Source organism: Capsicum annuum, chromosome 8 (assembly GCF_002878395.1).
Source record: "Capsicum annuum cultivar UCD-10X-F1 chromosome 8, UCD10Xv1.1, whole genome shotgun sequence".
NCBI classification, from domain to species: Eukaryota; Viridiplantae; Streptophyta; class Magnoliopsida; order Solanales; family Solanaceae; genus Capsicum; species Capsicum annuum.
This window is the reverse complement of record NC_061118.1, coordinates 155,721,415-155,745,606: the sequence shown is the minus strand read 5'-3', so window position 1 is coordinate 155,745,606 and position 24,192 is coordinate 155,721,415. Positions and strand designations below refer to the sequence as shown.

Here is a 24,192-nt window from a genome sequence, read left to right as displayed (position 1 = left end):
CAATTTTGCCTTATGCCATTGTCATATATGATTTCTAATAATAGGGTGGGGATTTTATTTGCTAAGAATCCAATTGATTCTAATGTTAGAGGGGAGTTTGATTTGCAATAATCTAAATATCAATGTATATTTGTTTATATTTTTTAGTTATTAAAATGTTCATAATTGTTTGTGCAGATAATATAATTAATAAAATGCTAGAATAATACCATCTTAAGAAATACTCTAATAAACATATTTATCCTCTTTCAAAGTCCCTTCAATTTTGGTCATTTAGCCCAACAAAGAGGAAAATCATGTTTATACGAATTTTTCACCACCTAGGTGATGTTTTTCGTTTTGTTCTTGCGTCAAATAGGCAGAAAGGTGGAGGGAGAATTCACACTTTCAACTACAATTGAGGGACCAATTGAACAATTTCCGTAAGAAACAAATAGTACTATCCAGCAAGCATTTTCCAATATTTTTATATCAAGTGGACAGACTCCAGAGCATCGGAGAAAAAGATAAACACGTCAGCAGCAAAATTCTGGCCTTAAGGCAATCCATTTGTATCGAAAAAGGGCAATCCATTTGTGATTTTTGATTTGGCCGCCTCCCTTTTTTTCCTCACACATATATCTCTACATTCTCTTCAATCGAATGACCAAAACGAAACCCTAGAATATCGCCGGAGCTGAAAGACTGCATGAGTAGTCACCGAGAAGAAACAGAGTGCTTCAAAGCAGTGAAGCAGCAATTCAATAAAATACAATGGTGGTCGTTGTTTCTCAAGCTCAGCCTTGGTCTGCCTTCCTTACTCTCCGCCAATCTCCTCTTACGTCGTCGTTGCCGTCTTCCTTTAGAATACCTCCTCGCTTCTCTAATCGTCGATGGTTAACTCATCGTTTTACTACTCAAAGGTGTTAACTTTTATCTGTTGATTGTCACATTGTGAATTACTGATTTGGTACTGTAATGAATTAGAAGAGAAGTCACATTGATTTATGTATACATTAGCGCTGTTATAATCTAATTTTTGTGTGGATAAGCTCACATTATGAGTAACTATGTTGGTTCTGCTATTGTGTGGTCCGAGAATTTTACCAGACCTATAAAGGAAGCAAGAGCACCTATACAACTTACAGTTACATATTTGTTATCATCATGCAATAAATGGAGTATTATTCACGATAAAACACACTAAGATACTACACACTACAGTCCTATGTTTATCACAATATTAAAAGATTCATTACTATGTTTCTATGAATCTTGTCAAAGAAGAATGAATGAAGTTGGACTTTGTCAGTACCTATTGGAGTAAGGGTGAGGTAGTTAGCAACTTAGCAAAGTGGTCACTTCCAGAACTGTAGGAGCAGTTCAAACTTTGTATACCACGTTAATAGGAGTGAATGTAAAGTCAATCTAATTGATATTCAGCCTTATTACCATTTGCTAGGGTGTCATGATGATTATCAATTCGGCTAAGGGTGATTCGTGTAATGCAGTTTGAGTGACTTCTTTATCAATGGAATTACAGATTGATGTTTGGTGCTTTTGGCTAAAGTGCAATTGAATTGTATTTCAAGATAGAGTATGCTTTCGAATTATTGCAGGATGAACTAGTGATTGGCTTCTGTATCATGTATAGTTACTGGATTGAACAGGATATCTTTGTTTTCACAAGTTGCTCTCCTGCTTATAATCAGAAAACTTATCTTGTTAATCCTACTTGTTTGCAATTTGGATGGTCCAAAGGAAGAGGCTTAACTTGTGTATTATAGTTTTGTTGTGTGTCCTACAAATAAGTGGGAACAGATGCATGCATACAATACATATACATGTACACTCGCACATATGTGGGTGCATGTATTCCCCAACTATCTTGCTGTTGAAGCAATAGTTACTGTTGTAGCACACAAGCACATGTTACACAGAATTGAAGCAAGCAGTGGTCTTAACTTTTGGTGTTACTCGGCAAGTGATAAAGTATTATCACTAGAATAAATATTGCATGTTTACTGGCAGGTAGCTTGTACACGACGACAATGATGTTCAGCTGGTTTTACTAACTGCTAATCTGCTTATGTAGTACTGCAATCTGCAGAAAATAGCAACGTGATGCAAGACTAGTTGATTGTCATCTTTATCCAAAAGAATCATGGATTGTCACTGCAATTTAACTTCTTTCCTTTCAATGCAGGGTTGGAAGTCTTAACTCTAGATGTTCCATAAATACTGACGTCTTAACTGACATTTCAACTGATCAAGAGGTTCGGGATGATGTTGCAACTGATGATTGTGGCTATACAGTGCCTGTTCTTCATCTCAAATCTGATATTTTGGAAACTGACGCACTAAATATGCTAGCCAAGGGCACATTTGTGGACACTCTCTTGACAACATTGCCAGTATGATTAGTTGTGAATAATTCTGCTCGATCATTTTTATTGCCCCCTTTCCCTTATAACTATCACTACTGCACTTCTGATTTTTCTGATGTTGATGTTGAACAGGTCTTATCAGAGGAGGAGCAGAATATTATTGCTGCAACTCCTGCTCATCCAGCTGGGTTATATGGTTAGTCTTTCCCCTTAAGTTGAGTGGCATCTCATATTGTAATGGCAGAAGCTTAACTTATTTCTGAAAGTGCATGACTATCTGTCTGCTATATTCTATAAGGATGATAAATACTGAACCTTAGCCTAGTTTGGAATTTACGTAAGGATACTTCCGTGAAATGCTAATACCTTGAGAATCCATGAGGTCCTTCTGAAATTTGGACAATTTGAGGTTTGGACATAAATATATAATATCTTTTTTTAGCAGATTTGATACGTTAAATGGACTATTTGGAGAAATGGAGCAATGTCATTGTACAAGCTGAAGATTTGAGAACTCCAACTCAAATCTTTTATCTTTGTAAAAATATGGCACCTTGGCCTAACTCAACCCCAAAAGAGCTAGCGGATGAGGGGAGGATTGCCCAAGTCCATATAAGCAGACCACCAGTCTATTCCCCAATCAATGTGGGACTTCCAACCCACTCGAATGCCCTCTTTCACGCCCAGGGCCCAGCTGACGCGTGGACCGGGAGCCCAAACGAGGATGGACCTGGCTCTGATACCATGTAACAATATGGCACCGGGGCCTAACTCAACCCCAAAACTAGCTCATGAGGGGAGGATTGCCCAAGTCCATATAAGCAGACCACCAATCCATTCCCCAATAAATGTGGGACTTCCAACCCACTCTAACAATCTTCAGTAACAAAATATATAATGGTGACTATGAAAAGCTATTTTCTCTATGCATCGATACTTTAATATAACTAGGCTTCAGGCCACTGTACTTGATTGATGGTCCAGGCACATCAGGGAAGTTTGTTTGATAAGTAGTTTGATTTTGAAAACATGATCAGTTAATCATTAGTTGCATTATCTCTGTAATTCATCACTTCATAGATTTCTGATGTCAAGTGCATTCAAACAGCTTTATATGCTAGTTGGCTGGCTGGGAATATGGTGGAACAACTTTGGAATTTTGCCTCGCCTGCTGCCATTGCATTGATTCATCCTAGCCTTCTTCCTGTAGCACTGATGGGTTTCTTCGCTAAGGTATTCATTAGCAAGTGATACAAAAGAATAAAGGCATGAAGATAATTATTTACCTTATTGTTTTTGTACAGGAGGTACCCAGATTATGTACCTGTGAGCGCCATCTTAGTGCTGAGTTGTTTAATTCAATAAAATATTACTTATTTACCGGTTCAAAAAAAAGAATTATTTGCCTTACATCCTGCTTTACTTGTACAGCTTGCTGTAATTGTTGGAGGGCCTTTGGTTGGCAAACTTATGGATCACTTTCCTAGGGTTCCTGCGTATAATTGTCTATCAATAGTCCAGGTATCCTTTTCTGTGTGTGTCACTTAGGAGAGGTGTATTCAACAAAATTTCCTGAAAGTTCTCTAAAACTTCTTTTCTGTCAGACAGCTGCCCAGATGGTGTCTGTTGGAATGATTATACATGGTCATACACTTCATCCAACATCTGCATCATCTTTACTTTTCCGTCCTTGGTTTATTGTGCTTGTTCTAGTGGGAGCTGTTGAGAGGCTATCTGGGCTAGCATTGGGGGTTGCAGTGGAGCGTGATTGGGTTGTTTTGGTATTGCTGATTGAACTTTGTTTTGTCCCCTATATAACACTTTTTGACTCCTTATCTGTGCTTGAGCAATTTTCTAATTTGGAGTCTTGTTTATACAGTTAGCTGGAACCAATCGCCCAGTTGCTCTTGCTCAAGCAAATGCTGTTCTAAGCCGTATTAACCTGTTATGCGAGGTAATAACCACATCAATTGGAAGCTTGTTTTCTCCCTTCTTTTGCAGCATAACAGGTATCAATGATCCGAAAAAGTATATTCAAAAGTATTGCTATTTTGTTTCTGTTGAGTTTAGTTCATCAAATGCACTTTACTTGAACTTTGTAGTGATTATCATTTAATTAACAATGTTAGTCTTTATCATTTACCTTATAATTCTCCTCTCTGGGGATTACTGTAGATTGTTGGAGCAGCAGTATTTGGCATTCTTCTCTCTAAATATGAACCTGTGGTATGCTTAAAAATTGCAGCTGGTTTGATGATGGGGACACTCCCTATTGTGGTAAAATCTTACTCTTGGTTCAATTTCATTCTGTGATTTGAAGTTTAAAGTACCGCATAGCACTCAGATCTTATCACGCTTTTGCTAGGTATCTCTGACATGGCTAACCAACAAGCTTTCCTCTGGGGTTCTTGACCGAGCTGTGGAAACTTGTTTCAGTTGTTCCTCCCCATCTTCACTAAAATCAGAAAATATAGGTATCTTCTCTCGTGTTCAGTTTCATTAAAGGTGGAAATAGATTTTATTTTATACTAATTCCATTGTTTGTTTACAGTCGCAGTGGGTCTGGAAGCTGTAAAGCATGGATGGTTTGAATATGTTAGACAACCTGTTCTTCCAGCAAGCATATCCTATGTGCTATTATACTTCAATGTTGTTCTTGCACCTGGTGGTTTAATGACAGCATTTTTAACAAAGCAAGGTAATCCTCCTGCTTGCAAGTCTTGTGATACTTTCACCTTTAGATTTCTGGCTGCTGTCACTAACTGGACTTTGATAATGTGGCTGCACTTGATAAACCTACCAATGACTATAATGATAGCTTTCTTGATGTCTCTTAGCTCGGTTTTAATGGCTATGATGATCTGGTGGCTCTGAGCATTTTCATTTGGTGGGTTTTGGTTGAGTGGTGTAATGAGAACTGATTTGAGATTCATGATAAATCTTTTTTCTTTGTTTTGGATAAGTAAAATGTATGATAATATATCTGATTCTTTCAGTGTGCTGCAACTTACTCACCACTTCATGAACCATTTCACAAGCTCATATAAGTTTTAGAACATTAGGGGTAGACTTTCTGGATTTGGTTTTATTCGTGATCTATCAGAAACTAAAGAAGTTTGAATTGGATCAATGCTTTAGTTTGTTTGACCAGTTGACATTTACTTATTTCACAAGCTCATATAAGTTTTAGAACATCAGGTATTTTTTGATCGATCCTGGTTTGTTAGTGAAGTATACATTTTGCCATGCTGGCAAAACAAAGTACTAAAATGTACAACTAGAAGGGATTTCCTCAGAAAGAAAAGAAACGTTGACTTTCATTGACTTTAGAGTAAGTTGTTGCTGACCCGAAACCTTTAGAAAAGTTTAGCTGTTGATTGTTACAGTTTTTTTTTTTTTTTTTACTTTTTTGACAAATGAGTTCTATGATGATTTCATAAAAAAGTCTGTTTATTTTGTCCAAAAGTTGCCATAAAATATTCTAAGTAGCCAAAACTTTCGTTATAATGTGAGATCGTCCAAAAGTTGCAACTAATTGACCATTCCTTGTAACCTACAGTAACTTGCTAGGGCTTATACTGCTTAACTCCTGTATGACCTATATGCTTTCTGTAGTTCTGCAGTTAATTGCTCGGAGTAGAACTACCCTTCCTGCAAAAGCTTTCAAATGTAGAACTCAGGAACTCATCAAGGCTTAAAAAAGCCTCGAAGTAGTAACCACTTTAATCTCAAATGTTTCACTACCATTGACGATTTCAGGTTTAAATCCATCTATTATTGGGGGCTTTAGTGGATTATGTGCTTTTATAGGCGTTGCAGCGACATTTGTGTCTGCAAAGATGGTCAAGCACTTTGGCATCTTAAAGGTTGGTTCTACTTCTTGTATTTTATCTTGTTCTTGTCGGAAATAATATCCTCTTATCATTCACAGTCTGAGCCTAACTCTCATGAATTTCAATATCAGGCTGGAGCCGCTGGCCTAGTATTCCAGGCTCTGCTTCTGACCACGGCTGTTGCTGTTTATTGGAGTGGATCTCTTTCTCAGCAGACTCCCATTTTCTTTTTCTTGGCTTTAGTTGTAAGTTCACTGCTCTTACCTTATTGCTTTCAGTGAGCATTTTGTAGCGAACCATCTACTTTTTTTCTGTAATTTAAACTTTGTGTCCATTAATCACTGATGTGCACAAAGTTATAATTCGGGTTTAGCATACCAAACTTTGTACATGATCATTGAGTTGAGACTTCTTTTGTTCTAAGTTGCTCGGACTCTCCAAAAATGTTGCCGCACCCGTGTCAGATCCTTCAAAAATACACTATTTTTGGAGGATCCGATACATATCCGTAGACATTTTTGAAGAGTCTGAGCAACTTAGCTTTTGTTAGCCTTAACAAAATAAACAGAGACTACAAAATAACCAGAGACTACACATCGCATTTTGGGTGGATCATATATGATTTGAGATGGTTTGGCTCTTTTGATCCTGAAGGGGAACCATATATCCTTTGATTTGCTTTAAAGGGTCTATTTGATAGTGCTTTATCATTCAACAGATCGTTTCATGAGAATTTCATATTCATCTAGTTTCATTGGCATGTTATGCTGCCTGTATTGTTTAGTGACTGTAAGTATAATATGATATTGTTATATAGATTTCATTGACACTATCTGGTACTTGCATTATTTAATAACAGTGAAAATGATCTGAAATTGAACAATTTTTAACAAGGCCTATGTTGACCCTTTCACAGGTATTGTCAAGACTGGGACACATGTCCTATGATGTCATCGGGCAACAGATTCTACAAACTGGAATTCCTGCATCCAAGGCCAATCTTATCGGAACTACCGAGGTTTCTGTTGCGAGTTTAGCAGAATCAATAATGTTAGGAGTTGCTATAATTGTAAATGATGTCTCCCATTTTGGATTTCTAGCGACGATTTCCCTTGTGTCCGTAATTGGGGCAGCATGTCTATACTGTAGATGGTTGGAAAATCCAACAGATATACAAAGGACTCTTTTCTCTTTTAGCCCTAATATATGAAATGCCACAAGTACATAAGTAGCATGGTTTATATCATCACATTGAAAGTTACATCAACAACATGCCCTACTGTAGTCCCACAATGAGGTCTGGGAGGATGGATGTTCACAGACCTTACCCCTACCTTTGTGAGATAGCACATTGAAAGTTATACATGGCAATTGAAATGCATCCAGTATGCCTTTTGTAAATTACTTATTATCATCATTATATCAGCTAACATCAATGTATAATTTTATATAAAAGTTGTACTCATTTTAAGTGAAGCAGGATCTGTCTAAGTTTGTGTGGATTTGTTGAGTTTCCGCATCTGTGAGGTAAAAGCTTGTAACTTCTATAATGAGATTATTTTATGCTGCAGAAATTCTTTATCCCGCCCCGTCATCCGTAAGGCCAATAATTTTTCTGTTTTGTGGATGTTACATCCTTGAATAGCTCTCTCTTTTTCACATGTGCAGGGACTGCATGACTGCTAATATTAACATGTTCATTGATGCCAAAAATTTTATACTTCTCCTGGGGTTTGAGTTGCCCAATATGTGTGCTTTTGTGCCATTGTACAGTGATAGCATGTAATGATCTGCCATTTAGTTGAGAATCGAATCGAAAATAATTATGCCCAAGATACCGGAACAGTTGTACATATACACTGGCAATACATGAAACGGCGACTTATCGAAAGTTGGTGCCTTTTCCCCTCAGTCAGTTCCTTGTACATCTGCTCTGTCATTGATGTCAATTTTTGCACTATGTACAGCACTAAAAATGAACATTGAACATGAAGCTGCCGTTCTTTTTCAGCTCTCTTCATGTGCATACTCTTTCTTGTACACTAATAAATTTGGAGGTAAACTAGATGATTTTATTGTTCTTTTGGTACGAGGACGACACTAGCATTTTTTTAGAACAAGTCTCACAATCAATGTTCCCCAAAGGACATTAAACTGCGTTTGGAATTTAGTTTTCAAACAATATTTTAAATCTTCTCTCACAATACGGTGAAAGTGTTTTTAGCCATATATACATATTATCTTGTGTGTACTATTAGCTAAACCATCTATTCAAATCTGTCTGTCTTTAATTGTTGTCTGGCAAAGCGGAGTACATGACAGCTAGTAAAATGAAAAATTAAAATGTGCATTTCCATTAGAACTTATAGCACTTCTATCATATTCAACTTAAGCTGGCATTGAGGTACAATTGTTGTGGTGGACCATTGTAGTTGTTCAAATAATACGGTAGAAACTTCTGGACATTAATTTCAACATACTATAAAATTGTTAAAACTCGTCGAGCCCTTTTTTCTAAATAAAAGTTCAGTACTTTGTTGGGGTTTCAGTATTTGAAAACGAGGCTACTTCGAATGTTGCAAAAAGTGCACAAAACAATGTGTGCCTAATTACACATTGATATTTGTAAAGAAGAAAGAAGAAGAGGCTTCGATACCACCAAAGGTTGTAGTGGAGCACTAGGTACTTTTTCATTCTTAATCAGAGGTCTCTCGTTCGAGTCTTTCTCTAAATATAGAGTCGCCTATGTTAGAGAGCGTTTTACCCCCAATGCTAGACTTACATTTGGATTTAGTTGAGGTCCAATACGGGTCCGAAAAAAACAAAAGAGGAGAGGCTTTGATTGTTGGGTCACAACTCACGAGTGAGTTTAGGATAAAGGGTCAACTGCACGTACCCGTTACGCTATTTCTGCCTAAAGATTCCAATTAGTACTAATAAAATCTTACTACTCTCCATATGAGTACTACATATCCACAAACCCCAATAACAATTGACACATTTTCACACACAAAAAGTACAATTATATTACTATAGTATATCCAACAATGTTTTGGTATCTTCGTGTCTGAGGAGTTGCATTCCAAATTTATCGGTTCAAAGTGCAGTGAGAATCAAACACGCCCTCTACTCATTGTATGAAAGACTTTGTTCATGTGCTGTAAATCTTATAGTAACTATTAACACATTCTTTTTCTGGAGAGAGGTTTGACTGTACTCATGTTCATTTATTTGACCATGCCATGCGTTTGAATTTTGAAATGACAAAACCTTATATATATATCCAGTAAATCAAAGTACGAGTTCTGTTTCTTATACTAACATTTAATTTATCTTTGCTTCTTCACACTTGCGTGCTTAGCTTATAGAAGGATGATATGGTTGGAGGATGATAGGATATACGCAGATTTCTAATACGCACTCAACTCATGGAAATATATTTGAAGCATGTGTCGGAATTAATTCTATTACTCCCTCCATTTCAAAATAGTTACCTTATCGACTCGACACTTGCTTTAAGAAAAAATTATGGTTTATTTTATCAAATTAGTCTTATTAATTGTGTTTCGAAAATACTATAACTTTGAGTATATAAACTTTGTTTAGTCATTTAATGATTATGGTAGTATTGAGAGCATAATAACATTCTCTTGATTTTATAAAAGAGACAACTAAATCGAAATAAATATTTTTAGAAAGAGGGAATATAATACTCCCTTCCTACCATTTTAACTCTCATCGCTTAGCTTTTCACGCTCATTAAAAAATAATAAAATATGAAGTATGATTTACTAAGTTATCAATATTTAGTAAAGGCAACTTGAATTTTTTCTCTTTCAAGTATATTGTGCATACTTCTTTAATAATAAGTGTATAACTAGTAACAACTTAAAAAGCAAATTATGTTTGGATAAATTTTTTGTGCTAAAACGATGGTTAAAATGTTATATGGAGTAAATGACAGTACACATATCCTTTTGTTTGTTTTTGTATTGATATTTTCCCATCCTTAGTATTTTCTTTTTCGTTATTAAAAGTTCATTATCGTTGTTAGTTCCTAATCAAAACTACTATACTAAAGGAAAAGAGAGAGAATAGAGTTGTCAAACAAATACAGTAGTAGAGAAACAATTATGGACAAACACGAAAGAAAAGTAGTCGTATGTCTAGTCAAACAAAAGATGGAAGATTAATGAAGAGGAAAAGGAAAATTAGATTTGTAATGTAAGTATAAAGACACTCACAAACACTATACCACACATCCAATCTATCATAAGTTGTTTCCCTCGATAGGATTGATGTCTTTCAGTTTTCTTTTCCTTTCTTTTCTGTCTATCTATCTATACCTATCTGTCAACTTAACTATTTTTTATTTTTATTTTTTTAAAAAAAATATTCCAATTCATATTCACAAAAGATAAAGAAAGGAAGTCAGTGAGTCACGTGGATCAATGCACTACCGTCATACCAAACATGAAAATTTAGGGTGTGTTTGGTATGAAAGGAGGTATACATTTTTTGAAAAATAAATGATTTTTGTATTTTCTTTTTTTAAAACACTCGGATAATCTGAAACCGCGCTATAACTTCTGTCACAATCTTTGTCCTTTGTCTGAACATTCCGTGATGAGCACGCTGTGCGTACTAGGTAAACCCCCACTGTATAATAGCCTCAAACCGCACTAGGCAATTCCTATGAGACATGCTCGACTCAGAAGGCATTGAGGAGGGATCGAACTCGGATCATCCGTGTGGATAATCACCCTCCAAACCAATTAAGTCATTTCGAAGGACTTATTTAATTTTTGGTGTTTGGTTAGCAGGAAAAAATATTAAAATATTTTTGAAACATAAGTGATTTTTTTATGTAGTTTTTGATATTTGGTTAATAATTCCACTTCGTGGGAATATACCGAGGTATGTTTTTGTATATATGGTTACTAAGAAAAAAAGTATTGACCCAAAATATGTAGATGTAATCTAAAAAAATATTATAACATTGAACCTGAAAAAATTATAATTTGGGGAAATACAATAATTGGGAGTCTGGTCAAACTCAAGAGTTAGGTTTCAGGTTCAGGGGTCAAGTTCGAGAGTCAATTTTTGGGTTTGAGGTCAATTCAGGTACAAAGTCGGTTCTCGAATCAAGTTTGGGAGTCCTGGGTTGAGGTCCAAATTGATCGTAGATGGGCATAGATCGAGTCCTAGGTTAAGAGTCGGATAGTTGAGCGTTAGGTCTGGGTCAAACGATAGGTTTTGGGTTGGGATCAGGTTTGGGAGTTGCTCGACCTCGTACTCCTGACTTGGAATTCCATTTGAAAACCCAAGTCTGAATCTGACCCCAATACCAAACTGGGACCTAAATTTTCATCCCGAACTAACACGATCTAAGCCCTTACTCCAAATGCAGACTCGATTTGAACTCGACTTTCAACCTTGACCCTGAACTCGAGAACTAACCCTAGCCCAACACAACTCATGACCTTGACTTGGGAGTCGGATCTTGGATCAAGGTAAGATCGGATGTCATTCCTCGCATCTTTGGTTGGGATTAGATTGAGATTAAAAGAGAAATTTGAAAAAGAAAAAAGAAAAAAAAGAACCGTACTTTAATTTATATAGAAAAGTCATTTTTCGTAATTTTGAGAAGAATAACTTTATTTAAAAAATATTTCAAAAATTTAATTATTTAAGTCAATCAAATATGAAAAAATTAGAAAAAAGAAAAAGTTTCAAAAAATGTCTCTCTTCATACCAAACACACCCTTAAGGATTGTTTGGTAGAGTGCAGTAGAAAAAATAATATATGTTTTAGCTTCGTGTGTTACTATTACCTTGTTTAATACACTTTTTCAACCTATGTATAACTAGCGTTTGTATTAATTCTACACTCATGAAAATTCATAGTATTAGTAATGCAATGGATGCTAATACATATATTAACATGATTAAAGACATAATTATCAATAAAATAATTCCAGAACTTAAATTATACTAAACAAAAAGAGAAAAGCGACCGTCATCCTTCAAGTGTGTACTCAAACAAAATTAATCGAGATATGCACAAACTGATTCAAACACGTTCCGCTTATATGGAAAAGTTAAAGGGGGTATATATATATATGTATGTATATCGCCCGTGTTTGTCGCGTGCACTGCAGAAACATGATTTGGTGTGTACATGTCTGACCATAAAACAATGCACTACTACACTACACTACACTACACTATACTGCCATTAGGGTTTCCCTGTCAGTAGTCAACAAACTCTCATTTCTCCTTTTTCGGACTTTGCTTCACTCCTTTTTTTGGTTTTCCTATATTCCTTAATTTATTTGTCTTAATTTTTTAAGAATAAATTTTATAATTAATTTTTTTCATGACATATTTAAGAATATAATATTAAAATAATATATGATATATTCAACATATCTCTATCTTTAATTTAATATTACAAGATTTTTTTTTTTCCAATTCCTGACTCAAATCAAAATCAAAGAAAGGAGTATTATATTTGGGGACAGATTTAGTAGTCGTTTGACCATGAAAAATTAAATTTTTCGGAGTTGGAGTTAAGTAATACACTAAAACTCTCTCATTATTAGTGGCAACAACTCAAGCTCTCTCTACATTAATATCATCTGAACTTAGTAATTTATTTTATGTTGAGAATAAATTTTTACATGTGAAAACTTACTAAAATTTCAACAAATATTAAAATTGAGCTCATAACTTTAGAACTAAAACAAATTCAGGTTTCAAAGTGAAATTGAAACAATTTGAATCCAGAATCTATCACTAATTGGCATACCAAATGCGTGTATCTAGTAGTAAGAAAGTATTTGAATCCATAAATTATTAGCCTAAACCCGGATTTATCTTGCTAGAAATATAGATCTATTAACCCAAAGCTCAAACAAAGGTTTGTTAATTTGGGTTCAGTGAAATACTATAATTTGATTACTGAAACCACCAAATCAAAATTAACTGTTTGTTAATTATTGCTACTTCCTTGTTGATTGTATTTTTCAAAAAGAATCCACCTATATCTAATAATTGCTCTACAAGACCCTGAAAAGAAGTCATATACTACTATTGTTTTAATTTAATGTCTTCCCGTTCTACGCGGCAGCTGTATCCATTTTAGCATCTTTTTATAATGTATGATTGGGTATTAATCAACTAAAATTCAAATATACTTTTAGTAGAATGCAAGTAAAATGAACAGGATGTAGAGAGTAATAAACACATGCAACATCCTTTATGTTTATTTTTCTTGATATGTTAAATGGAATAGTTAAAAATAAAATATAATTTTAGTACAACACATAAAAGTAAAAATGAATGGAAAATGTAGATTTATTTTTATTTCAGTAGTACTCCCATAAGTAAAAATTATGAATGTAGAATGTAGAGAGCACCTTATTTTTTTTGTAAAAATCTTATATCCATTATACGAAATAAGAGAATATATATACACCAAATTAAATGAGGAATATTACTTCGATCTATTTTAATTTATGTGATATAATTTAATTGCACATAATTTTATTTTATTTTATTTTTAAAAAAAGCTTAGAAAAGCAAATGTATAAAGTTATATAGTTGCACCTTCGGGTGTGGTTGAGTTGGTTTGAGGGGAGACTTCCAAAGGGAGGTCTCGGTATCGAACCCCCTAATGTCTTCTCAATCTAGCTCGTCGCGCAGGGTTTATCTAGTGTCCTGTGTGATTTACGAGCGATTGCACAGGAGGGATTTATCCAGTGTGCACAAAGTGCTCACCCGAAGGGCAGAGGTTGTAGCGGCTGCGGGTTCTCCTGGGTTCCAAAAAAAAAAAAGAGTTACATAGTTGTAATACATATCATATTATTTGAGTGATTGTATATAAACTAATTAAATTGAGACTCAGTAATCTTAAACCTATCATCTAGTGACATTTATGTAACTTCGCTTTCACTAATAAAATAATAGTCCAAGCTTATATTTTAATTGTGTAATAATGTCTAAATCAAAAAAAAATACCTATATAAATGATCACGATTGAAGAAGTAACTAGGATGGTTCACTAACTTTAAAGAGGGGATATGAATTTCAACTTGATAAGACGTGAAACAAATTAATGCTAGACTAACCTAATCACATTTACATCAAATTCCTTATTTGATAAGACAATCTTAAAGACACTTTGCACCACAATACGGCTTAATCACTGTATGTTTATATAATTTGTATAACTATCTAAAACTCACATTTATATATTGACCTGTTTTTACTAATCAAACATTTAACTTATCACTTGAACATATTCTTACCTTATTTGATCAAATGATAATAGGATCGATGTCACATAAATTTACAATTTGCAGAACTGGCCAGGTTCATGTGCAATATTAATATTGGAGTACACTTCAAAGTTCATTTATTCTTATAATACTAGTCTTTAGTTTTTTTATTTTCTCATTCAACGTTAAATATTTTTATTAGAGATTGATTAAATTCGAATTCGGGTGATCCAAAGCTTGTATTTTGAATGACGCTTTCAATATAATTTTTTTCATTTCTGCGAGCTAAAATTCAAGACCCTTAATTAAGAATAGAGGAATAATCCAATCCCACAATTTATATTGATATTATATTAATGTACACAATAACTCCTTGACAAAAAGAATGTGGTAATAGATTTTTAAGTGAGTAACCTACATCAAACACCACGTAGTAGACAATTAGTTTTAAAACACTTATTGAAGAGTTGAATTATTCAAGATCATATCTCTTTATCTAAGTAAAAAGAAAAAGAAAACTCATAAGAAATTTGAATTTTCGGGCGACTTGTGCAGCTCCTGATTCAAAGTTGTATTTTGACATGTAGTCTTTTCGTTTCAAAATAGTGTTACTTTGGAGAAAACAAGATATTCATAAAATAAGTGTTGCATAAGAAATTCAAGACAAAAACATTACGTCTTTACTCGATCAGATTAATAAACATCTAGAGTTGTAAAAAAGAAAGTTGAGAATTTATTACTCCTACTGATATTAGCACTGTAGTAGTAGTGGAATAAAGAGAAGAAGAGTAAGACGTCAAAATTTTGGCAAATTTTGAGGGGAACAAGAGCCTTCCCATTTCCCAAAACAAAAGAAAGAATTTGAGTTTATGGAGCAAGTAGTACTATAGTATAGTGAGCACGAAGCCCCAAGTTGGCCAAAAACGCCTTGAGAAGGGACATTTTTCTATACTAAGCACCAACCTTGAGAATTGGGTTTGCATCAAAAACTTGGCAAACCATCAATCCCAACATTATCTTCAAAACCAACAAACAAACAATTAAAAAAAACTTTTTCTTATTCTCCCTTAAAAAGCTAGCATGTGTAGAATCATATTCTATCTCTTTCTAATAAAGAATGGAGGAAAATCTTACTCAAATAATAAGTCCGCCTGAAATCAGGAATATATTATTGAGTTCAATTTATTTGAAATTGAGATATAGTTATTATTAATGTTATTATTGTTTGCATTGTCAGTATAAGAAAATTATTTCATTTTAATTCAATTTATGTGACATATTTTTTCTAACTTAATTCATAAAATTATCAATCACTTTTCTATTTAATTAAATCTATAATCACTTTATATGTCCACTATATTCAAAATAAGTATATATTTTTATTTAAGTAATTTAAAAAGTAAAGAGATAATTTTTTTATATTGATCTTAAATTTACTTTTATTATTACTATATATAATCCATCTCCCAAGTAGTACATTTTAATGTATTAAAATTCAAAAATAGCATAATAAAATTGTTATTTCATTTATTATTTGCGGATATAAAAGTGAATGAATATCTTTTTACATGAAGTGTCTACATGTACAGACCCCTTAACTATTTGAATTTTTTCGCATATACACCTCAATTAAATCATATACCTATTGAATCCTTACTCCTTTACAAAATGTGTCAATTAAGCCCAATTACTGATGTGACGCTGACATGACGTGTCATATGTAATACACTCACCTAAAGGAGAGTGAAAAATCATAATTAATTAAAAAAATTAAACATAAAAAATTCCAACCAAAAAAAAAAACACATTAAAGAAATTTTAAAGAAAAGAAGAAGAAAATAATCATCATCTTCTTCTCAATATCTTCTCTCCATTAATAGGTTCTTTAAAATCATTCATATATATAAGTTGAGTGAGAAATCATAATTAATCAATAAAATTAAATATACAAAATCCCAACCAATAAAAGAAACACATTATAATGAAATAAAAAAATAAATAGTCATCATTTTCTTCTCCATTGATGACTTCTTTAAAAATCATTCATATATAAATTGAATGAGAAACCATAATTAATAACTTCTTCATATCTTCTTTTTCATTAATGACTTCTTTAAAAAATGCATTAAATAAATTAAAAAAAAAATCATCATCTTCTTGTTCATATCTTCTTCATAAATTTAAAAAGACATGAAGGCTTAGAATTTAGATATGAAGGGGGTTGTTCAATCGACGAAGGGGAGGGGAGCTGTTTGGAAGAGAAGAGTTGCTGGGTGGGGTGTATTAGTTTATTTTTTTAAATTTAAATTTAATTATGTTAAAAAATTATTTTTATAATTATTTTAAATTAAAATAATACGTGTCATTATTTGATTTGCTATTTTGCTACGTCATTGACATGTGTATTATATACATTTTATAATTTTTATCATATCAATAGATTTGGCTCAATTAATACATTTTATAAAATAATAAAGAATTCAATATATACCTATCTTAATTGAGGTGTCTATATGATAAAAAAAAATCAAATAATTGAGGGTCTATTCCGTCAATATTTTAACCAAAGGAGGTTGCCTTCATTCCCCACAAACCCAATGCCCCAAAAGCTCCATCATTTTGAGTTAGACAAGTGAAAAAGTAAAGAGACTACAAGTAAACAACACAACAACAAAATCATATAAGCAATAGACGTGGAAAACAACAAAGTAAAAGATTCATCTCTCTCTTTGTTCTTTCCAGTAATTTCATTTCCCCTTTTTCATTTGAAAGAGAAAATATGGAATATGAACTAGCTAGCCAGCGTGTAGTAGTAGTAGGTGTAAATAGTAGTAGTAGTAGTAAAAATTAAGTAATTTCCTTTACTGGCTATTAATAGGTACTTAATAAATATTCTTTTCAATTCACTCACACACTCACCCTCCTGTTGTTGTTGTTGGTGTCACAGTGATTTGGACGTGAAAGCGCCCATCTTTTCATGTCTATTGACATTGATAGTTGATATGTCACTTGGCTTGTTCATGTCCTCTTTGACCCTTAATTACTACTACTAGTACTAGTACTACTCACCCCCCCCTACCCCCACACCCAACACCTCTTTTTTCTTTTAAATCTTTTTTTCTTTCATCACCATTTTGAGTTGAAATTTTAGTCCTTCAACTTTGAGAAGAGGAAAATAAAAATGGGATCTTTAGGTGGTGAAGTATCAGTATCAGTATCAGTATCAGCACAGAAGAAGAAGCCAATGTGGTTATATCCAAAGGTGATGGGTGTTCATCCTTCTGAAAGATGGGGTCATTCTTCTTGTTACTCTAATGGCTTTGTATATGTTTTTGGGGTAAGTTAATTAAACAACATTTTTTTCATGACTCTTTTTTGTTTCTATATTTGCTTGTTGAAAAATATTGCTTGGGACTGTAGTTTCCTTTTCAAGAATGAGAGTTATGGATGGAAATTTTAAAATACTACAGTTTTGTCATGTCTTCATGTTACTGTATAGTTATTTTTGGTTATTAGCAGCTACTCTTTCTCATGTTGTACTTTTGTTTTCCTATATATATTATGAGTCTTGTTTCTTCTTGTTTTTTTTTTTGTAACGTCTATATATAAATCAGCAACTTGGAGTATTGTATAGTAAGTGTGAGTGCCGAGTGATGCATGGTCCTTTATTGTTCTTCCATGAAATTACCTTGAAAGAAAACAAGAATAGGAGAAACAAATAAAGTGAAGGAGAAATGAATGAATATTTTGCTTTAGGTTTTGTCTGTTCTGCACTTTCTTATATTTCGCTTTCAACCTAGAAAAAAGTGAATTTGTTGATGTTCCTGATAATTCAAGGAAAATAATGGACAAATTAGCTTTTGCATCTCAGTTTAGTTTTTCATAACCAAAACATGTACGAAGGTGAACCTTTCTTATAATTTGGAGGCCTTTTTAAAATAAAAATAAAAATAAAAATTCCTAATGTTGTTTCTCAAAGAAGCTTACTTGATATCTTTTATAGAAAAGGTTAAATCTTTTCTTTTAAGATGTAACTCAATTTTTCAAGAACTCAAAACACCAAAAATTGATCTTTCACCCAAAAAATTTCATTGTTTGTTTGGGGGGAGGATGTCCGACGACTTGGTCACAAGATGTTCTTTTTTATATGAACAGGAGGATCATGCTATTTCTCTTTTTCTTTTTTCCCACTGTTCTTGAATAGTTATTTGGGACTTAAATGTTTCCCAAATTAAAACAATTTATGGTAAGGTGAAACTTAATCATTAGGCTGATAGTTCTTGGTGCTTTTTTTTTTTTTACATGTTTGTGGATACAAAAAGGAATTTAAAAGTGACCCACAGCAATGTTAACATCTGCAATACATGTTTTGACAAATGTATGTGTGAAGTGGTTGATGTATTCTAGTAGTTAAATATATCTAATTAAATTGTCTTTCTCTGCTTCAGGGATGTCGCGGAGGTTTACATTTTAGTGATGTACTTGTACTAAATCTTGAGGCAATGGCTTGGAGCATTCTTGTGACAACAGGGAAAGGACCGGGGCCAAGAGATAGCCACAGTGCTGTTCTTGTTGGCCACAGGATGGTAGTATTTGGGGGTACAAATGGCTCAAGGAAAGTCAATGATATTCATGTGTTGGATGTCAGGGGCCAAGAATGGACTCAACTCGAATGTCAAGGCAGTCCACCTTCGCCGCGTGAAAGTCACACGGCTACTCTTGTTGGTGGTGATAAATTAGTGATCTTTGGTGGTAGCGGTGAAGGCGAGGCAAACTATTTGAATGATTTACATGTTTTGGACCTCAAAACTATGAGGTGGTCATCTCCTGAAGTGAGGGGTGAACTGCCTGTTCCGAGGGATAGTCACAGCGCTGTTGCAATTGGTAATAGGCTCTATATATATGGTGGAGATTGTGGTGACCGATATCAAGGTGACATTGATGTGCTTGATATGGATACACTAATGTGGTCAAAGGTACTAGCTTCAGTCTTCTTCTTGCTCATCTAATTCATATAGATCATGTTGATTCACAGTCTGGATATAGAGATAAAGATTGTCTAAAGATTATGTTAGATGACGACTGGTTCTCTTTGTTACCAGCTGGATGTTCTTGGACCGTCGCCTGGTGCTCGAGCTGGTCATGCCTCTGTGAATTTTGGGTCAAAGGCAAGTTGCTGATGCTGTATTCTTTGAGTAGTTTGGCTCTTTGTTTTTAGTATGTAGTGTATATTTGTTAAACTTTTTCCCCTTTACTGATAATTGAGTGCTTGATAAACTCACTTTTTTACTGATGTCTTCATTTTAGTTGCTCAACCGTCCGAAGAATGATCTTGAAATTCTCTGTTTTATAGGTATATGTGATTGGCGGAGTTGGAGACAAGAAATACTACAATGATATTTGGGTTCTTGATGTGATAAAGTCTTCATGGACTCCGCTTGATGTAATGGGCCAAAAACCACAGGGGCGGTTTTCTCATACTGCTGCTGTCCGGAACACGGATATTGTAATCTATGGAGGGTGAGTTGTTTACCCGTTGTGGTTCATTCTTTCCTGTTTAATCCCACTTAATTCGTAAAATTTTGTTTCTTCAACCTTGCAGTTGTGGTGAGGATGAGCGGCCGCTCAATGAGTTACTTATCTTGCAGTTTGGAGTAGAATATCTTAATGGGACTAACAGCTTGTCTGGGGGCAGAGCTTCTGGAAATACAGGTCATTATGATAAGAAAAGATTTCTGAGAGAAAGAGACAATAGCTCGGTATAACAGACAGAAATCTTGATTCCTTTTTTCATGAATTTGAACATTTGAGATCAGTTTTCTGATTCATATAAATTGGTTTAGCAGGAAGCTATATGTCGGGGAAAGAAGGAAGATGTGGGATCTCAAGAACTTGACTTCGTATCAAAAGCAGCTTTTCGCTTTAGTTCTGGTAGGTTATGAAATGATTTTGTCATGTTAGCAGCAAGTAGTTTCAAGAAATGAACTAGGCATGACTAACTTATAACTTTCATGTATTTTGGAAGACACATTGCATCCAAAGAGAAGAAGAATGAGCCACAATTCACACATATTTAATCTGGAGTCAGATCAAGAAGATCAATCTCCTTCCCAATCTCAACGTTGTTCTCCTCCGTCCCAATCTGATGTAGAAATGAGTACTCTTAAGCCAGTCTCTGGTTCTGGAACTGCATCAGATCGGTTTCCTTTAGCAAGACAGCAACATTTGACCCCTAACAATTGCCAACCAAACCCAAGGAATGTCATTACAAGGAATCCTCATGATTTGCAATTATTTCGAGAACAACGAAATCCGTCAAACTCATCAGGACATGTATCTGCCGTTCTTTTGGATAAGCAGGAAGTGCAATGTCAATCCATGGAGGCTGGACGATTCCACAACTTGGTATGCCTTTCAAGTTAGCAAAACTGTGTTGGACATTTACTGTTCATTGTAGCATTCCAACTTTTATTTTGAATAAGAACCTGATGTATGTATATATGCTATACTCAGATTGGGGCTGATATCCGGGGAAAAGTCGATGGAGCATTTGATTCTGGTTATCTAATGACAGCCATTGTCAATGGAAAGGTTTTTCGAGGTGTTCTGTTTGCTCCGGTAAGCTCACAAACCTACTATACCATTCCGTTTATAACCAAATTGTCATGTACCTCATACTCATCATCCATTTGGATTTCTTATTAAAAAAGGCACCGGATCTAGTACCACGAGGACCTGTCCTTGGTCAGAATCCTGCACCCCCTCCGGGACAGATTGGTGTCAACTATGCAAACACACACGTAAATCATGTATCTCTCGGTTGCCAAAGGCAACCTCAACAATTGGTGCAAATGCAAATTCCAGAACTCGGACGACAGAGCTTAGGGAAAGTACCAATTAGAAGATCAACATCATCATCAGTCATGAGGTCGTCTCATCAACTAGAGAAGGATCCACAGAAAAGAAGTGAACTTGAAGGAGTGGTTCTCACACTAGGAGGTCCAGGATGTGGCAATGCAAAAACATGAGATGACTTGAAAATAATGATGGTCGAAAATTAGGAAACTCTCCATCCTTTGGTCTCATGAGTGTGTTTTCTGTACATGCAAGGTAGATATATTGGATTCATTTTCTATGCTCAAGTCTTTTTATTAGCTTTAGTCTAGTACCTCCTCGTCACTAAATCAGACATGTATCCTCTCTGTAATTTGAAGCAAAGTTTTGCAAGGTGAATATTTCCTTTTACTAAGGGTATGCATTTGAAAATACAAAAATATTTCATATAGCAACTATATCTTCTTCTTTTTTTACCTCACATTAGTTATGGTCTCTCAAAACGAGCTTTTCATTTAGTGAATCATGTATCTTTCTTTTGTTGATTTGTGTACTTTAAAAAAAAAAAAACGAGGGGCAACCCACATGGAGACCTTCAACCAAATCAATCACAAAAGTTAGTTCATAGGGTGTGAAGTTTTCAATATTTTTAAAAAAGCATTCCGTCCTAACTCAACATGGAATTAGAACAATCTTCAAAAAATATTCCAGACAAGACTTGCACCTCATAAGAAACTTAACAACCTCGATGCACAAGTGTTGCACACATTTGCAGAGTCCGGGGCAGGGTTTGATGAATACAACTTGGCTTGACAAAAAAACCCTTTGCTTATAGGTCACATAGAGATATATTTGTATTCAATTTTAAAGTCCTAGTATAAAAGAAAAAAAAAGAATAGTGATTCAAAGTAAAACTGTGAAGAAGTCAAAAGACCTCTCAAATCTTAACCGTACACTTCTTGCATGTGGCCTATGAAAACATCAAAAAAAAAAAAAAAACTTACATAAACACTGTACTATGATTGATTTTTTAACTCACAGTCACACAGACATGTCACATCTCTTCTGACACAAAGTCTGTAACCCCACATCCCACCCCTCGCTAATAAAGCTCCCGTGCCCCCCGCGGGATTTTCCTAATTTCTCAGTGATTCTCAGCCGTCAGATCTATTCTCCAACGTCATCTTACCACCGCCAGATTCACTCTTAGTACGTTCCTTCATATGTCTTTTCAACATGACATCTATTTGATTGATTTTCTTATTAATGACGTCATTTTATGTACTTTTTTCCCCTACGTGACTCATTTATTGCTAAATAAAGGAAAACAAAAAAAGATTCCTTTGCTTAATGGGCCCCATTTTCGACCTACTTGTCGTCTTATGATTGGGCTTCTTTTATCCCGTTTTTCCCCCGGATGAGAAGGGATCTGTACCCATTGGAAGTGAGCAAAGGCCCTTGGTGTTAAATGGGTCCACAGGAATTATTGGTGTGGGCCTATGTTACATATATGGGCCATTTTAGTTAAAAGCCCAAATTATTAGATGCTTGGCCCGTAATAGTTCGTTAATGCTTAAACATGTTCCCTTTCATTTCTTCACTTGTGAAGTATGTATAGTTGTCGTGCGTTTAGTTTCGAACTTTGTAGAGGCAAAATTTCAGAAATAGATAACGTTTAGATAATAAATAAAGTTTATCATATTATATGATATAACTATAGTTTAATAACTAAATATACAAATTAGAGATTGTATATCTAAATACAAATTCTCTTTAAACATTTGTGTATGATCCCAAAAGTTCGCATACAAGTCTTTAGAGATTTGTATATGAGCCTGGAAATTCTCTTTGTATAGAAATATAAATTTATATGAGCCCCAATACACAATTATAAAAGAAATGTATATTTAGCTATTTAATCTAAACCTTAGCTGCAAATGGTAATTATTTTAAGCATTGGCTAGACATGGTAATTATGACTTCATATTTTCTATTCACATAATTTTTCCATTTCTGTTCTTTAATTTTTTTTTTCCCAAAAAATAGTTTGTGTTTTGACTTTTGGTTAAACAGCAGTTGAATATTTAGATTTTTGCAAAAATGACTCTTTTTTGTTTGGTAAGTTCTAAATCAATGGTCCAGCCGATGCAGTGGCCCATATCATAAGGCTGACATTTCATTTCATATCTGATGTTGAAGGTAGAAATGACACCACCTAGCCGTTTGCAACAAGCAACCCAAGTTAAAATGAGTTGAATTTATATACACAATTGCCAATTGTTGTAGATTTTATTTAATTTATCAAGTCAAGAAAAGTGTACTTATGGATAAAACTTCTTAGATGTGAGATTTATATAAATCTTAGATATAAAGCAACCTCGTATAAGAGATTAAAGATCTAATGATATACAAGTTTTTTACACTGATAATTGATTGTATACAGTATAACTTAAACTCATTTAAATCATGTACAATCTCTAAGAATATTTAAAATTTAGTCATCTCTAACAAACTTTAGACTAAGCGTCTTGTTGTTCCTACAACTTCTTCTTCTTCGTGAAGGTTTATTTCTGTCAAACAATAACTTCAGATACACAGAGATCTAAAATTTGAAACTCAATATTCAATTTCAGATCTTTAGATCTAAAGTTAAGCTCTTAGATTCCGCCTAAGGGTGTCAAGTAGGCCAGCCCGGGTCAACCCGGAACCGGCCTGTAATTTTTATCCGGGTTGTGGGCCGGTCCGGATCCAGGAAAAGCTAAGCAGGCTGATTCAATTTCGGGCCCAACGGTAAAATTTTAAAAAATAACCCTGAAACGGCTCACTTAACCCAACCCGGTCAAACCCGGTTAAAAATTCGGTCAAAACCGGTAAAAA

At 34.3% G+C, this 24,192-nt stretch overlaps 2 protein-coding genes across 5 annotated transcripts; both read left to right on the top strand.

The window, feature by feature from the left end:
• Positions 1 to 272: 272 nt before the first annotated feature.
• On the top strand, positions 273 to 7,675 carry LOC107839714 (solute carrier family 40 member 3, chloroplastic). Its single transcript, XM_016683324.2, has 13 exons — positions 273 to 902; positions 2,186 to 2,393; positions 2,499 to 2,562; positions 3,475 to 3,599; positions 3,798 to 3,887; positions 3,971 to 4,147; positions 4,246 to 4,320; positions 4,542 to 4,643; positions 4,732 to 4,840; positions 4,918 to 5,064; positions 6,126 to 6,232; positions 6,331 to 6,444; positions 7,116 to 7,675. The coding sequence occupies exons 1-13, from the start codon at positions 754 to 756 to the stop codon at positions 7,407 to 7,409; spliced, it is 1,761 nt and encodes a 586-aa protein (XP_016538810.1). The 5' UTR covers positions 273 to 753; the 3' UTR covers positions 7,410 to 7,675.
• Positions 7,676 to 17,094: 9,419 nt separating this feature from the next.
• Positions 17,095 to 21,766, top strand: LOC107839713 (tip elongation aberrant protein 1). 4 transcript variants are annotated; one of them, XM_016683322.2, is made up of 9 exons: positions 17,095 to 17,818; positions 18,930 to 19,457; positions 19,584 to 19,649; positions 19,835 to 20,001; positions 20,084 to 20,240; positions 20,328 to 20,412; positions 20,507 to 20,886; positions 20,995 to 21,099; positions 21,192 to 21,766. In XM_016683322.2, the coding sequence occupies exons 1-9, from the start codon at positions 17,663 to 17,665 to the stop codon at positions 21,507 to 21,509; spliced, it is 1,962 nt and encodes a 653-aa protein (XP_016538808.1). In that variant the 5' UTR covers positions 17,095 to 17,662; the 3' UTR covers positions 21,510 to 21,766. The 4 variants fall into 4 exon arrangements, with proteins under 4 accessions (XP_016538808.1, XP_016538807.1, XP_047250717.1 ...); XM_016683321.2 differs by having other exon boundaries at positions 17,134 to 17,818; positions 20,325 to 20,412; XM_047394761.1 differs by lacking the exon at positions 17,095 to 17,818 and adding an exon at positions 18,105 to 18,237 and having other exon boundaries at positions 20,325 to 20,412.
• The last annotated feature ends 2,426 nt before the right edge of the window (positions 21,767 to 24,192 follow it).